The sequence below is a fragment of the Myotis lucifugus genome, unplaced genomic scaffold, assembly GCF_000147115.1.
Source record: "Myotis lucifugus unplaced genomic scaffold, Myoluc2.0 scaffold_100, whole genome shotgun sequence".
In the NCBI taxonomy this organism is placed as follows: Eukaryota; Metazoa; Chordata; class Mammalia; order Chiroptera; family Vespertilionidae; genus Myotis; species Myotis lucifugus.
The window spans coordinates 1453246-1467984 of NW_005871148.1; the positions used below are offsets into that span (position 1 = coordinate 1453246).

Below are 14739 nucleotides of genomic sequence, written 5' to 3' on the forward strand. Positions count from 1 at the left end.
ACTCTGACTAGCTGGACAACTCTTACTTTCAAATGTTAAAGGTTTGGCCATAATTGGATGCTCCTGGACAAAGTGCATCACCTCCCTGTAAGACCAGGATAACAGACTGTCCAAACAATCAGATGTGCCTCCTCTCACAGTAGTACAGCTCATCATGACTGCCTTTCTTCGCTTCTCCCCTTCATCTCTCACTGATTGCAGCCAGGCTTTGAGGCCTTTGTTCTATTGTTTCATGCAGTAAATGTAACGCTCAATTTATGAGGAGTTTAGCTTTAAGTCAGCAAAGTTCGGTCCACATCTCCTCAGTGTACTGCTGCTTTTCATTCTCCTTCTCTCCTACTTATAGAGCAGGTATCTTGAGAAGCCTATGGAGATTGCCCGAATTGTGGCCCGGTGCCTGTGGGAAGAGTCCCGCCTCCTCCAAACTGCAGCCACTGCAGCCCAGGTGAGACTTGGGAAGAAACAGTGCTATCGAAGATGTGCTTCCGTTCTTGTGTACAAAGATGTGCTTGCTCTTATGTGGTCTCTAGGGTGTACACTATCCTCCAGGGTAGAAGTGGGTGTTGGTGTTTTGGGCTTTTAAATTTTATACAATGAAAAAAACTTTATTTTTTTTCCTGAGTATATAATGCATTCTTTTCTTTTTTTAAAATATATTTTATGGATTTTTTATAGAGAGGAAGGGAGAGAGATAGAGAGTTAGAAACATCGATGAGAGAGAAACATCGATCAGCTGCCTCCTGCACATCTCCCACTGGGGATGTGCCCGCAACCCAGGTACATGCCCTTGACCGGAATCGAACCTGGGACCCTTCAGTCCGCAGGCCGACGCTCTATCCACTGAGCCAAACCGGTTTAGGCTATAATGCATTCTTACCCATTAAAAAAAAAAAAAAATTAAAACATTACAGAAAAGTACAAGGAAGAAAGTTTTTGTAAAAATCTGAACTGTCACTCCCTCTATTGTTCCTTCCCAAGAAACCAACATTAATAGTCTGGTATATATCTCTTCACACCTTTCTCCAGGCTCATATAAACTATATAAAATGCATTCCCTCCCCCCTCCTCTTCCCCCCTCCTCCCTCTCACAGTATATTTAAATGGTTTTACTTCCCTTCATCTTGCTTTCTTCATTTAATATTATATCATGTAAATTCTAATAAGTCAAGTAATAGAAAGCTAACTCATTTTTTAAAATTTTAGTCTGTGGTATAGAGTTGCTGCTGTAATTTATTCACTTATTTCCCCTTCAATAGACATTCACTTCATCCCCCCCCCCCCGCCCATTATTAATACTACTGTAGTATCTATGTATCTTTATATATTCATGCTTTGATTTCCCTATGATAAATTTCTAGGCTGTCTTTATAAATAAAGTTCTTTTTAGAGCACAGCAACACACATTACTGTGTGCATTGTCTGTGGCTGTTTTTGTGCTGCAATGGCAGGACCGAGTGCTTGTGGCAGGGACTATATGACCCACAATGCCAAAAATATTTACCACCTGCCCCTTAGAGAATTTGCAGCCCTTGACATAGAGCTACCAGTTGGATATCTGAGGCCTCAACCCAGGCCTCATTGTTACTTTCTCTGTTTACATCATCTGGCTTATTTTTAAGTGTCTTTTATGGGTATCGCAGAGGGAGATAGAAGGATGAGTAGACGTGATCCCTGCTACCAGAACGTTTGGTCTAGTTGGGATTATAGGTATACAAACACTCAATGTGAGAAAAACATACAGGAGGATGTGAGTCATTTTGTCTAGGGTAGTTGAATCATGTTACCCAGGAGAGCAAAAAGTTACACTGGGTTTGCGGGTGAATGAGTTCAGGTGTGCTTGGGCAGAAGTGCAGGCCTGGCAGAGTGGACAGTGTGTGGGGAAGGAGAGTGTGAAACATGCTGTATCGGGGAAGAGTGGGTGGTTTGGGGGGCCTGAGCACAGGACGGGAGGTTTAGGTTGTTAGGAGGTTGTGTGAAACATCTGTCTGTGCTGGGCTGAGATGTTTATACCTGGAAGCAGTGGGAGACCATAGTTTATAGAAGTATTAGAGGCAGGCTTCTGTGGGTGATAATTAATCACATCTATTTTCCCCCTTTAAGTGCAGTACCAATTGAAAAATAGACCTGGGAGTCGAATACAGATGAAAATATCAGCTGTATTGTTAGTATGTCCTATAACATACTGTCTTGATCACCACAGCTTTTACATGTCTTTTTTTTTTTTTAATCAGAAGATATCCTGTTATTTTGACAAAACTTATAATTTTTAAGTTTCATGTACTATTTGACATTTTTTAAAAAATACATTTTATTGATTTTTTACAGAGAGGAAGGGAGAGGGATAGAGAGTTAGAAACATCCATGAGAGAGAAACATCCATCAGCTGCCTCCTGCACACCCCCTACTGGGGATGTGCCCGCAACCAAGGTACATGCCCTTGACCGGAATCGAACCTGGGACTCTTCAGTCCACAGGCCGACGCTCTAGCCACTGAGCCAAACTGGTCAGGGCCTATTTGACATTTTTAAGGTACCAATTTCCCCTTATACCCCAAGATACTATCTCTTGATATGGCATTTCACCCCCCGGAAATAATGGTTATTTATTATCCCACAGAAATGTTATTGTATGCTACCTACATTTAAATAGGCATTCGAAACCTGCTGTCATAAACTGTTCTGACGTTTTTTACATGCTTACCTAGAATGAGCTTTAGAAGGTAGGGGCCATGTCTTAGCTCACATGTGGTCTCCTAGTGCAATACACAGAGTAGGTTTACAGTGTGACCTAGAGTTAAAAAGCCAACGACAATGGTAAAACTATGCGAGAGCTTCCTGGACACCACCTGGAGAGTTCTGGCCACTGCAGAACTGCCCGTTACAACACCCGGCATTCTGCCTGTTTCCCTTTCTGTCACAATGGCAGTAGCATCTCAGGCCAAGCAGGAAGGGTAGTGGGGTGGGATGAAGACTGGACAGAGGTATTTCTCTCCCCATATTTCCTGCGTTCACATGTGTGTCGACTCCCTTCTTTGGCAGCAAGGGGGCCAGGCCAACCACCCCACAGCTGCCGTGGTGACGGAGAAGCAGCAGATGCTGGAGCAGCACCTACAGGACGTTCGGAAACGAGTACAGGTAAAGCAGGTCTGGGGAAAATACCCCTTTTCTTAGGGATATTGCCTATGGGTTCTGCCTGTATCTCATTGAGATACTGGCTTCGATTTTATTCTTCTCAGAGACTTTCTTTTCCCTCTCCCCAAGGAAATATTTCCTACTGCTGTTTATTTGTTTGCTTGTTTTAACAGGATCTAGAACAGAAAATGAAAGTGGTAGAGAATCTCCAGGATGACTTTGATTTCAACTATAAAACCCTCAAGAGTCAAGGAGGCAAGTGAATATTAGAGACGTTATAAATCTGTAGAAAGTGAGTTTGTGTTCCTTGAGTTTCAGGACTTATTTGTCTTGACTCTGTGTTCAGACTTCGGGGGTGGGTGTCCTTAAGGGAGCCTAGTCACTAAGGAAAGGAGTGTTCCCCCAGGTCAAGGAGTTTTTCTTTCCTCTACAGACATGCAAGATCTGAATGGAAACAACCAGTCAGTGACCAGGCAGAAGATGCAGCAGCTAGAACAGATGCTAACTGCTCTGGACCAGATGCGGCGAGTAAGAGCGTGGGACAACTCCCTCTGCGTGTCTCACACCCCGTGGGATCTCGGGATCTCGTGGCAGAACCTGTCTGATTTCTAAGTTCCTTCTCTGGAATTGACCGCAGCATGTAGTTAGAGATGGTCTGAGGAAATGTTTTCTGACTTTTGTTTTGGTTACCAACCAGAGTATCGTGAGTGAGCTGGCGGGGCTTTTGTCAGCTATGGAGTATGTGCAGAAAACTCTCACGGATGAGGAGCTGGCTGACTGGAAGAGGCGGCAACAGATTGCTTGCATTGGAGGCCCTCCCAACATCTGCTTAGATCGTCTAGAAAACTGGTAAAAGATGAAAGAGAAGTTTTTCCTTTCCTTCTAGAAAGCTGTGCTAAATTATGATCATAACTGCAGGCCCAAAGAATTGGTACTGTATCTCAAAGGTGGGGATTTTTCATCTAGAAAACTAATAAAAGATGAAAGAGAAGTTTTTCCTTTCCTTCTGGAAAGCTGTGCTAAATTATGGTCATAGCTACAGGCCCAAAGTGTTGGTATTACATCTCAAAGGTGGGGACTTTTACGTAGGCAAATTTAGCTCTAAGAGTTAAAGCTTTCACTTTATTTGGACAATTTTAAAAATAAAAATGTATTTATATTACTATATTTTAAATCTGTTCTATTTTATAATTTAAATAAAGTTTTAGGTTTCATTGTATTTAACATTTTAAACAAGTTTTTGTTTTTTTAATTATTTTTGAGAGAGGAAGAGGGGGAGAGAGAGAAAGAGAGAGGGAAAGAAACATTGATCCATTGCCTCCCCCACACACCATGACTAGGGATCAAATCCACAATGCGGCTATATACCCTGACTGGGAATTGAACCCTCCACCTTTGATGTATGGGATGACGCTCCAACCAACTGAGCCATACCGGCCAAGGCCAAGACTAAATTTTAAGTTTTAGTCAGTTAAATAACCTAAAATTGTACAAGCTCTTTTATAAGGGGAAAAAGTTCAAATCCAGAAAATTAATAAAGGGAAGAAAAGTTTTTTAAAACTGAATTATTCAGAGCTACCTACAGCTAAGATTTTGGTGACTACCAGTCTAGACAGCTGTTATTGTTGTATATATACACAAAAAGATAGAAATCCAAGCATTTTCACATTAGTGGGTTGTTCTTTATGCTCCTCTATAATCTGCTCTTTTACACAGTTATCTAGCACATCTTTATGAACACCCTTGAAATGCGAGGCCCAATAATGAATGGGTTGCACCAGCTTCAATAAACTAGGAGAAACGTGACATGATGGGGAGCCCAGATACACAGAGCATGAAATTGAAAATTCAGGGCAACTCTACATGAGAATACCTGTTTGTTCATATCCTCACTAACCCGAGTTTTGTTAATTTACTGAAAGCAGTTTTAAATGCTTTCTGATCAGGGAACCAAAAAGCTTAACTTCTGGGGATGGGAGAACATAAGTGCCAGAAGGGAGTCAGGGAGCTCAAAAGTCCTACCTCTGCCCTCTCTCCCCTGCATCTTTCACCTTCTCTCTTTGAGGTCTTTTAGTCTTTATTAAACTAGTGGTAGACCATCAAGGAGAGACAATAATATTTTTTATTCTTGGGGACAGACTTAATCAAACTTTGTCTCCCTGTCCACTTTTTCTATGTGTATGTTATCAATATTTTGAAACATAAAATCATATCCTTTGATCCACTGAAAGGTGATGTTGAGAGGGCTCATGGGGATCCTGCAGTTCAACCCCTTCCCTCATGCAGGGAGACATTAAGCCCCACAATGGGGAGTTGGCCAAGGTTACACAGATAGTGGAAGGCAGAGCTAACTTAAATCCATCTTCTTGGGAGGTCTTACCTCTTACGTTTCCCCAGTCTTCACATTTTGGTATAAGGATAAGTTAGGATAAAAAAGTGAGTGCCAAATTTCATATTTCACATTCTCCATATGTGGGTTCTATTGCTTGTCACTATCCAGTGATAACTCTGTTAAATACCTCCTAGTAGCATAAGTTTTGACACTTCTTCCTCTGCGACTAGCTCTCTCTTTGAAATGCAAAACTTTAGGAAGGGACTATTTTAAAGAGGCAAAATAAATTTCCCCTTTCCTTATTTAATGAAAAATAAATTCCCCCTTTTCACATTTAATGCCGCTGAATTGTACAAATACAAATGGTACATTTCTTGTTATGTATATTTTACCACAATAAAATAAGTCCCCCTTTCTAATTGTAGGGGACTGCATAGTAGTGTTTATCTCTATAGTATACCCTTCCCCCTCTCATTTACCCATGTACCCCCCCTTAGGTCACTGGTAACTTTCTTATTTTATTGGCAGGATAACCTCATTAGCAGAATCTCAACTTCAGACCCGCCAACAAATTAAGAAACTGGAGGAGTTGCAGCAAAAAGTTTCCTACAAAGGGGACCCCATTGTACAGCACCGGCCAATGCTGGAGGAGAGAATTGTGGAACTCTTTAGAAACTTAATGAAAAGGTAACTTAGAATCCTTGTCCCTTTCCCTCAGCACCCCCCTTCCCAATTACATCCTTAAACAAGAGATTGGCTCACTTCACGGGCACAGGATGAAGGCTGGCCCACTGTGCAGTGTGTGAACTGCTGTCCTTCTCTTGCTCTTTCAGTGCCTTTGTGGTTGAGCGGCAGCCCTGCATGCCCATGCATCCCGACCGGCCATTAGTCATCAAGACCGGTGTCCAGTTTACTACTAAAGTCAGGTGGGCCACAACACTTCCATCCGGGGTAGCTGTTTTATTGAGAGACATTCTTAGATGAGAGCAGAGTCGGTGTTCAGGGTTGTTCTTCACAGGCAGCACAGACAGTACTGTGGGGGGTGTGAAATTTGTTGGCGTAACATTGACTTGCTCTTTGTTCCTTCTGTCAAAAGCTAAGGAATGGTCATCTTTTTTAGGTTACTGGGGCATATTTTTATGATTCTAGTCCTACAGTCTGAGACAACAGGAGCAAAGTAATACCAGTTCTTTCTGTTCTTTGAGCCTTCTTTTCCCTGAGGATTTTAAGGGAAAGAGTAAGGCTTAGTGGTATAGAAGCTAAGGGGGACCACAGGGCAGGTGGGTGGTGGGCCTGCAGGGAAGTGTTACTTTCACACTCAAGTCAGACAGGTATGTTGGGGTTTGCCCTTCCGCAGTGAAATTTCCCCCCTTAGATATTTGGTTTTGTGTTGCGTTTCAGGTTTAACAGAAAGAAAACCAGCTGCAGAGTGTGTATTCCTGTAATATTTTTCATGAAATGGCTTTTATTATCCTTTGGTGAATCTCTCACAATTTTGTCCAAGTTCTTAATTCTTAGGCTTTTTTTTTTTCCAGTAACTTTGGCCTAAAGGGGTGATGCTTAATTTAAGATCAAAGATGGTTCTGGCAGGAAGAGGAATTTGGGATTGTCATTTATTCACTTCTTAAAACTTTTTTAAAAAACTGGATTATTGTTGTTTTTTGCTCAGACACTTTTTCTTCTTTTTTTGAAATAGATTGCTGGTCAAATTCCCCGAGTTAAATTATCAGCTTAAAATTAAAGTGTGCATTGACAAGTAAGTACTCCTTATCTTGGCTCTTTCTTATCTTTTTCAAATGACAGAGAAATGAGCACTTTGACAGATATGTGAACTTAAGAGACTTTATCTCCATTCAGAGATCTTTGTTTTTTTGTACAAATGTTTTCATAAAACTTGCAGAGCATTGTCATTTACATGCCTGCACAAAACCACAGAGCTAGTGGTACAGATTTGAGTTGTGATTGCTATTGTGACCTTGAGTCCCTCTTTTTCTTTAAATTTTTACTTGTAAATGCAATTTATTCATATTATACAAAACTGAGAATATATAGGGGAAATGGATTTTCAAAAATTGTTCTATACTTCATTACGATGGAATAATTTTCAAAATTTGACAGAACCTTTCGAAAATTAAAATGCACATACCCTTTTAAGAGCTTAGAAAAGAGAAAAAAATGTATTCTTAATTTTAGGTATAATAATTATTTATCTGGAAATTTTATCCAGAATGAACTAGAAAGTAATTACTAATGAAATAAGGGGCTTGAGGAAGGTGGTAGGTTTAGTAAATAAATAAGCAAGCAAAAATTAATAACCTTAACCATATAGTAGCATTAACCAGTTAGAAATTATAATAGAAAAAATAATCTCATAATAAGCAAAAAAAGTAAAATATATTGTGATCAGCTTAAACAAAATGTTTAAGATCTATTTGAAGAAAACTGACATTTTAGTGAGGAAGGGATATTGTAAAAAGTGGTGTGACAAATCGTATTTCTGGATTGTAGACTTCTAATCTTATAAAGATGTTGATTCTTTTTTTAAAATATATTTTTACCGATTTCAGAGAGGGAGGGAGAGAGATAGAAACATCATCAATTAGAGAGAATCATGGATTGGCTGCCCCCTGCATACCCTCCAGTGGGGATGGAGCCTGTGGCCCAGGCATGTGCGTAATTTGCTAATTAGACCAATAGCCTAATGTCCGAAGCCAGGGCTGCAAGTGCTGAGGCAAGCTGTTGCGGCTGCGAGGGCCGAGCCCCTTGCACAAATTTTGTGCATCGAGCCTCTAGTAAAATAATAAAAAGGAAAAGACCAGGAAATGTGACTATATAAAAAGATTATATATTAAAAAACATAGAGTTAAAGGACAGTGGGCACACTGGGAATAGTATACCAAATGTGATGCTCTGAGTTTCAGGTAACAGTAAACCTTTACAGAAAATCCAGTGTGACTTAAATAATAAGGAAGTTTGCAACCCAGTATAACTGGAAATGCAGATTTAGGGCAAGTTCCTGATGGTGAGGTCAGTGACTCATTGATGGCATCAAGGACCCAGAATTGTTTGTCCCTTCTCTGTCATCATAAGCATCACCTGCATTGCAAAGTTCCCTTCTGGGTTGCAACATGGTTGCCTGTAGCAAAGGCCATGCGCTTCCTTTCTCATGTTCACAGCTATGGAGTGTAAATCCAGCCTGGGTTGTAATTCCTTCCCAGTCTGGTTGAAACCATGTAGGTCATGTCCTCACCCCCCTGGACCACTGCACTGTGGGCATGTTATGTTCTGATGGACTTAATGATCAGGATCCCCGGGAGGTGGGGATGGAAGGGTACTGAGAAGCAAAGTTCTGTTAGGAAGGGAGCAGATGATGTTGGGTAGGCAACCAGCTGTGTCTACTACTTAAGCATGTACAGGTTTGGTATATTTCACATAACAAATGTAATTGAATGATAGAAATTCCCAGCAACACAGCAGTTTTTCTACCAGAGTAAATTACAGGTGTTTAAAGTAGATTTTTTGAAGAAACACGGGACCTGTTTTATTAACACTGGTTTGTGTTCTTAACAGAGACTCCGGGGATGTAGCAGCTCTCCGAGGGTGAGTTCAGCCTAGGGGCTTCCTTTTGTTCTGTTCACTCTAACTTTGTCCTCTGGCCACTCTGTGACTTATGTGGTTGGTTTTTCTCCTGTGATTCAGATCCAGGAAATTTAACATTCTGGGCACAAACACAAAAGTCATGAACATGGAAGAATCCAACAACGGCAGCCTCTCTGCAGAATTCAAACACTTGGTACGCGGGAGAAACCTGGTCCTTCTCCGTGGGGCTGTGGCAAAGGGAGAGGGGAGGGGGCGGCCTCACGTGACAGAGATGCTCTGCTTTTCTTACAGACCCTGAGAGAGCAAAGATGTGGGAATGGGGGCCGAGCCAATTGTGATGTAAGTTTTGGGGGGGATAAAAGCCAGCTGGGAGGGTTTTCTTTGAGGGGGAAAGGAAAAGGGCTGCTTCAGTTGTAGTCAGTCATTCAGAAGAGTTGCTGTGGGCCAAAATGACCTGATCCCGGAAGTCTCATCTGCCAGGAGTTTTCTGGCTGGAGCATTTCCTGGATTGTCCCAAGAGTTAGCATCCCATTAAGCAGGAGTGGAAAGTCCCTTGCTGCGTTACCCACACCCATTTAGTAGCAAGGAAGCCTGCCACCTGGCCTGGGGCTTTCCAGATTCCTCTTCCAGCCTCTGCCAGCTGACTTGTTTTTCTGACTGAGGAGGGATAGAAGGTTGTAACAAATCTGAGTTAGTTAGTTTTAAAAAGAAAAAGAACAAAACCTACCTGTTCTTTATCCCCCTTATTTTTTCTCTGCCTCCCATTGATTCAGATTATTGGATTCTTAGTGTCAAAAATAAGCTTTAGAAAAAATAGATAAATGTGACCAAAAAGTAGTTTGTAATCTTTAAAAAAAATTATGACACCCTGTTCTTTTTCTGATATTTGTCCCGAGCCATTTTTCTCTTTTCTCTAAAATGTAGCAGGCCTTAAAACACACACACACACACACACACACACACACACACACTCACACACTCTACAACAAAAATGAATTGAATTTATAATATTTGACAGAAAGGAGTGAAGTAGTTTATGTGCAATGTTATGGAAAAATGTATGTGGCACGTTTGTTTAGATAAAAGCAAGATACAAAATATTCCAAGTAGAATATTAGTATATTCATTTTAAAAACACATGACACTGTGTTATGCATGTTCATGTATGCATTAAAAAATTCTAGAGGAATATACATTAAGCAGTACTTATTTATTTGTGCTGCTGTTAGTATCTGAGGCTACTCTATACTATTTCTGTAATATTTGCATTTTAAACTGAATACATACTACTTTTGTAATCAGAAAAAGAATATTTTAAAAATGAATTGAAATTCTGTTTCTTAGAAGTCATTAGTAACTCTTGTTCAAAATAAGGTTGCTGGTGGGAGTATAAATTGTTAGAGTGGCTTTGGAAAACAATTTGGCATTATAAAAGGAGCATACTTTATAAACCAGCAGTGCCATTCCTGGGACTTAACAATAGAGAACCTTTGCACACGTGTACCAGGAGGCATGTACAAATGTCCCAGCAGCCTGGTGATAAGCCCTGAATACAACTCACATTAATACCCATCACCCCAGAACGGGTAAATGATTTCTGTTGTAAATAATTGATGGAATATTACACAACAGTGAAAATAAATAAATCGCTATGCACACAACCACAGGGATGTCAGAAGTGAGTCACCAAAGAATACATAGGGTATGATTCCATATGTATAAGGTTCACAAACATCTAAAACAAAACAATATATACACTGTTTAGAGATATAATTATGGTCAAACCATAAGAAAAGCTAGGAAATAATAAACCCAAAAGACAAAATAGCAGTTACAGAGGGACAGGGATGGGGTTGGGAAAAGATGCCCAGAGAATCTCAGTGGTAATGGTCTTTTCTTTAAACTGGGTGTTTCTTTAAACAGGCGTTCATTGTTTTGATATTCTTTATGCCTTACCCATTTTATAAATGACCTGCTTGGATCTCTGTAATATTATAAAACACAGTATAAGATCAGGTTGAGGGTCCTAGCATTGGAGAGTCGTAGTGTTGAAGAGAGCATGTGCATAGAGCTGTGTCCCTGACAGTTTGTGAGTGGCCACCTGGTGGGTTACTCGTCTTAGTGCAGCGTGGCTGTGGCATGTTCCTCTCCTTCACTGTGGCTTAGTACTGAATGTCCTTCTGGATGTTGTAGGCCTCCCTGATTGTGACCGAGGAGCTGCACCTGATCACCTTTGAGACTGAGGTGTATCACCAAGGCCTCAAGATTGACCTAGAGGTGAGTTCTGCCCCAGAATGGGGACAGTGCTACATGCAGGGGTGGTTCCGGACAAGGACTCCTAGATGGTATTTTTCCTACAGAAGGTGGAGTGATGATGACTCTTTGTAAGGCACTGCATTCAGTTTTGCTTATTTTTTAAAAAAATTCTTTAATATTCCATCTGAGAGTATAGTCTTGCTTGAATGCTTAGAAGGTACCTGTATACTCAGCTTTATGCAAACTTGATATCAAATCTGTATGTAGAAATTGATGATAGCTAATTTCTCAAGTTTGGGCAAGAAGTCTTTAAAAAGTCAATTATTTTAGTATACAGAAAATCATGTCCTCTGCATTCTCTTTTCCTAACTTTCTTGATCTTTAAATTAAAGATATACCCGCAAAGGCAGGAATCCTAGTCTTTGATTTCTGGGACCTCTCTGTTTAATGGGCAGATACAGCTTCTATTCTTGAAGAATCTGTGGACTGTGAGTCCAGCTTTGAGCAAGTCAGGTTTTACAAGTTCTTAGTTATGTTCCGACAACAAGCTGAGTCCTGTGGCCTGTGTTCGGCATTCTTCCTACTCTGGTGCAGTTTATGGGTGTGGTTTATGGCATGGCCTTCTATTCCAAACCCCGGGAGATACTGGTGAAGAAATTTTTGAAGCCATGAGGGCCTTCTACCTCCCTTCCCTCCACCCGCAACCAACTCATCTCCCACTTTCTCCACAGACACACTCCCTGCCAGTGGTGGTGATTTCCAACATCTGTCAGATGCCAAATGCTTGGGCATCCATCCTGTGGTATAACATGCTGACCAACAACCCCAAGGTTAGTGCCTTCTGACTCCTCACTGCCCAGAGGTGGGGTGGCACCTCGTGCAGGTCCTTAAGCACTGTCCTCATCTAAGTGAGCAAACGTGTTATTTTCAATAGAACGTGAACTTCTTCACAAAGCCCCCAATTGGAACCTGGGATCAGGTGGCCGAGGTGCTGAGCTGGCAGTTCTCCTCCACCACGAAGCGAGGGTTGAGCATCGAACAGTTGACTACACTGGCAGAGAAACTCCTAGGTCAGCATTTTACCTCTTCTCCCTCCTGCGCTCCTCAGAAGAGGAGCCTGGCCTTCATTTAGGAAAGTTTACTGAGCAAGGCTCTGTGCCAGGGCCAGAAACCTGTGCTCCTGCTGGTGGGGAAGTTAGGTGCAGAGGAAGTTTGCCTCCTGGTGATCTTTCTTATGAGGCGGGAGGCAGATTTCTTTTCTCATGGTGGCATCTCCCTCACCTCCCAGTGCATGTTAGAAGGTGGAACTATAGGCTTGATATCCCTGTCCATTTCTTCAATAAACCGTAGGTAGAAAATTTTTAGTAGAAATTTTGTGTGCTACCTGGGCTATAAGTATATCCGTCTGTGCTGCCACTAATGTGGCCCTGTAACCCCAGCCGTCCGCTCATCCGTGTGTCCCTGGGCCACCACTAGCTAGGGAAGAGCAGGGGGGACTGGGTACATCACCTACCACCTCTGCTGGACTAAACAACTACTCAGGGAGGAGGGGGTCAAAAAGTGGGTGCTTGCTTGCTTAAGCATATGCATATCTGCACATGGTGGCAACCTTCAAATACATGGAAATCAATGGTTTCATGGCCCATTGTAGGACAAGTGTATATGAATGTGTTCTGTTTTAAGAATTAGATCTTGTCCTGGCTGGGTGGCTCGGTTGGTTTGTTGGAGCATTGTCCCAATACACTGAGGTTGCGGGTTCGATCCCTGGTGAAGGCATATATAGGAGTCAACCAATGAATGCATGAATGGGTGGGACAACGGGCGCATGTTTCTCTCTCTTCCCTTTCTCTCTCTCTAAAATCAATAGATAAAAAAGAAATAAAGAAAGAAGATCTTCATTTAAAGCTGGAAATTATATTACTTTATTCTTTTTTCCTTCAGGACCCGGTGTGAACTATTCAGGGTGTCAGATCACATGGGCTAAATTTTGCAAAGTAAGCAATCTTCTTAACTCCTTGCCATCATGTCTTGGGAATAGTTGTGGGAGGTGATGCTCACCAGTGAGGTCGCTTGGGAGGGTGCTGGGCCTGAAGGCCCTAGACTCTTAGTCCAGCGGCCAGTAGGACCTGCCTGAGGGTAGATGGGCCTGAGGATGTTGGTGGCATTGAACCCCTAGGAAGGAAAAGGCTGGGATGGTGGTAGACTTGGCCTTCCCATTATTCTTTTCTCCAGGAAAACATGGCTGGCAAGGGCTTTTCCTTCTGGGTCTGGCTGGACAATATCATTGACCTTGTGAAAAAGTACATTCTGGCCCTTTGGAATGAAGGGTAGGTTAACACCCTTGTGTCTGGCAGGGTACACAGGTGTAACAAGTCACCTGCTGTCTCAGCAGGCCAGTGGCTGGGCCCCTTCAACCCTAACCTTGTTTCTCTTTGGCTCCAGGTACATAATGGGCTTTATCAGCAAGGAAAGAGAGAGGGCCATCTTGAGCACCAAGCCCCCAGGTACCTTCCTGCTAAGATTCAGTGAAAGCAGCAAAGAAGGAGGTGTCACCTTCACTTGGGTGGAGAAGGACATCAGCGGTAAGCTTGGCTGCTCCCTCCCACTCCATTGCTGCCGCCATGGCTGCTGCTAGTTTCAAGCACTCACTGCCCCCTAGTGGGAAGAGATGGCCTTGCACCCCCGCCTGAGACTTGCAAAACACACTTGGTTGACGACTTTTCTCTAAAATTCTTCCAGCTGAAGGATTAGTTTGCCATTTTTGTTTTGCTTGCTCCAGGGGTTAATAATTGCCTAGAAATTTGCAATTTAAGTTTTATCCTTTATCTCCTTTCTTCCCTACCCTGTTAATATATCTTATGCAAGTAGTTATTCAAATGTATTACCTGTGACCCAGCTGGATAGCCTCTCCAGACGTCTGTTGAATATATCCTCCGTGCTGGAGACTGGGCAGGATTCAGCATCTCGAGTGCTAGGTCGGCCTAAGTCCTCCCCTCTCAAGGAAAAATAATCGAGGTAGTTTTCCCTGAGGTTACCTAGCCATAGGTTCCATTATCTTCCTTTCCCATATCCCATGACAGGTAAGACACAGATCCAGTCGGTGGAACCATATACTAAGCAGCAGCTGAACAACATGTCATTCGCGGAAATCATCATGGGCTATAAGATCATGGACGCTACCAATATCCTGGTGTCTCCACTGGTCTATCTCTACCCCGACATTCCTAAGGAGGAGGCGTTCGGAAAGTATTGTCGGCCAGAGAGCCAGGAGCATCCTGAGGCTGACCCAGGTAGTTGTTGATTTTCCGTGTCAGACATTTAATTCTGGGGGAAAATGGGGACTTGTAGGACCCTTGGAGGACAGGCAGGGGGTGCCTAAGGAACCAGTGATCTTTATTCCTCTTTATGGGAAAGGACTTT

General features: G+C 42.2%; 1 protein-coding gene across 5 annotated transcripts in view; it reads left to right on the plus strand.

The window, feature by feature from the left end:
* The window catches only part of STAT3 (signal transducer and activator of transcription 3), a 48863-nt gene that overhangs the window by 27879 nt on the left and 6245 nt on the right, over nt 1-14739 (plus strand). For 3 of the 5 annotated variants that reach the window (XM_006092366.2, XM_006092370.3, XM_006092365.3), the window contains exons 4-21: nt 347-445; nt 3039-3134; nt 3305-3386; nt 3565-3659; nt 3829-3980; nt 5992-6150; nt 6297-6389; nt 7160-7219; nt 9034-9063; nt 9163-9256; nt 9355-9402; nt 11257-11340; nt 12051-12149; nt 12254-12389; nt 13261-13313; nt 13552-13646; nt 13762-13901; nt 14400-14612. In XM_006092366.2, coding sequence (XP_006092428.1) covers nt 347-445; nt 3039-3134; nt 3305-3386; nt 3565-3659; nt 3829-3980; nt 5992-6150; nt 6297-6389; nt 7160-7219; nt 9034-9063; nt 9163-9256; nt 9355-9402; nt 11257-11340; nt 12051-12149; nt 12254-12389; nt 13261-13313; nt 13552-13646; nt 13762-13901; nt 14400-14612 — 1828 coding nt within the window. The remainder of the gene's footprint in view (nt 1-346; nt 446-3038; nt 3135-3304; nt 3387-3564; nt 3660-3828; nt 3981-5991; nt 6151-6296; nt 6390-7159; nt 7220-9033; nt 9064-9162; nt 9257-9354; nt 9403-11256; nt 11341-12050; nt 12150-12253; nt 12390-13260; nt 13314-13551; nt 13647-13761; nt 13902-14399; nt 14613-14739) is intronic. The other 2 variants (XM_023756908.1, XM_023756909.1) reach the window with 1 other exon arrangement.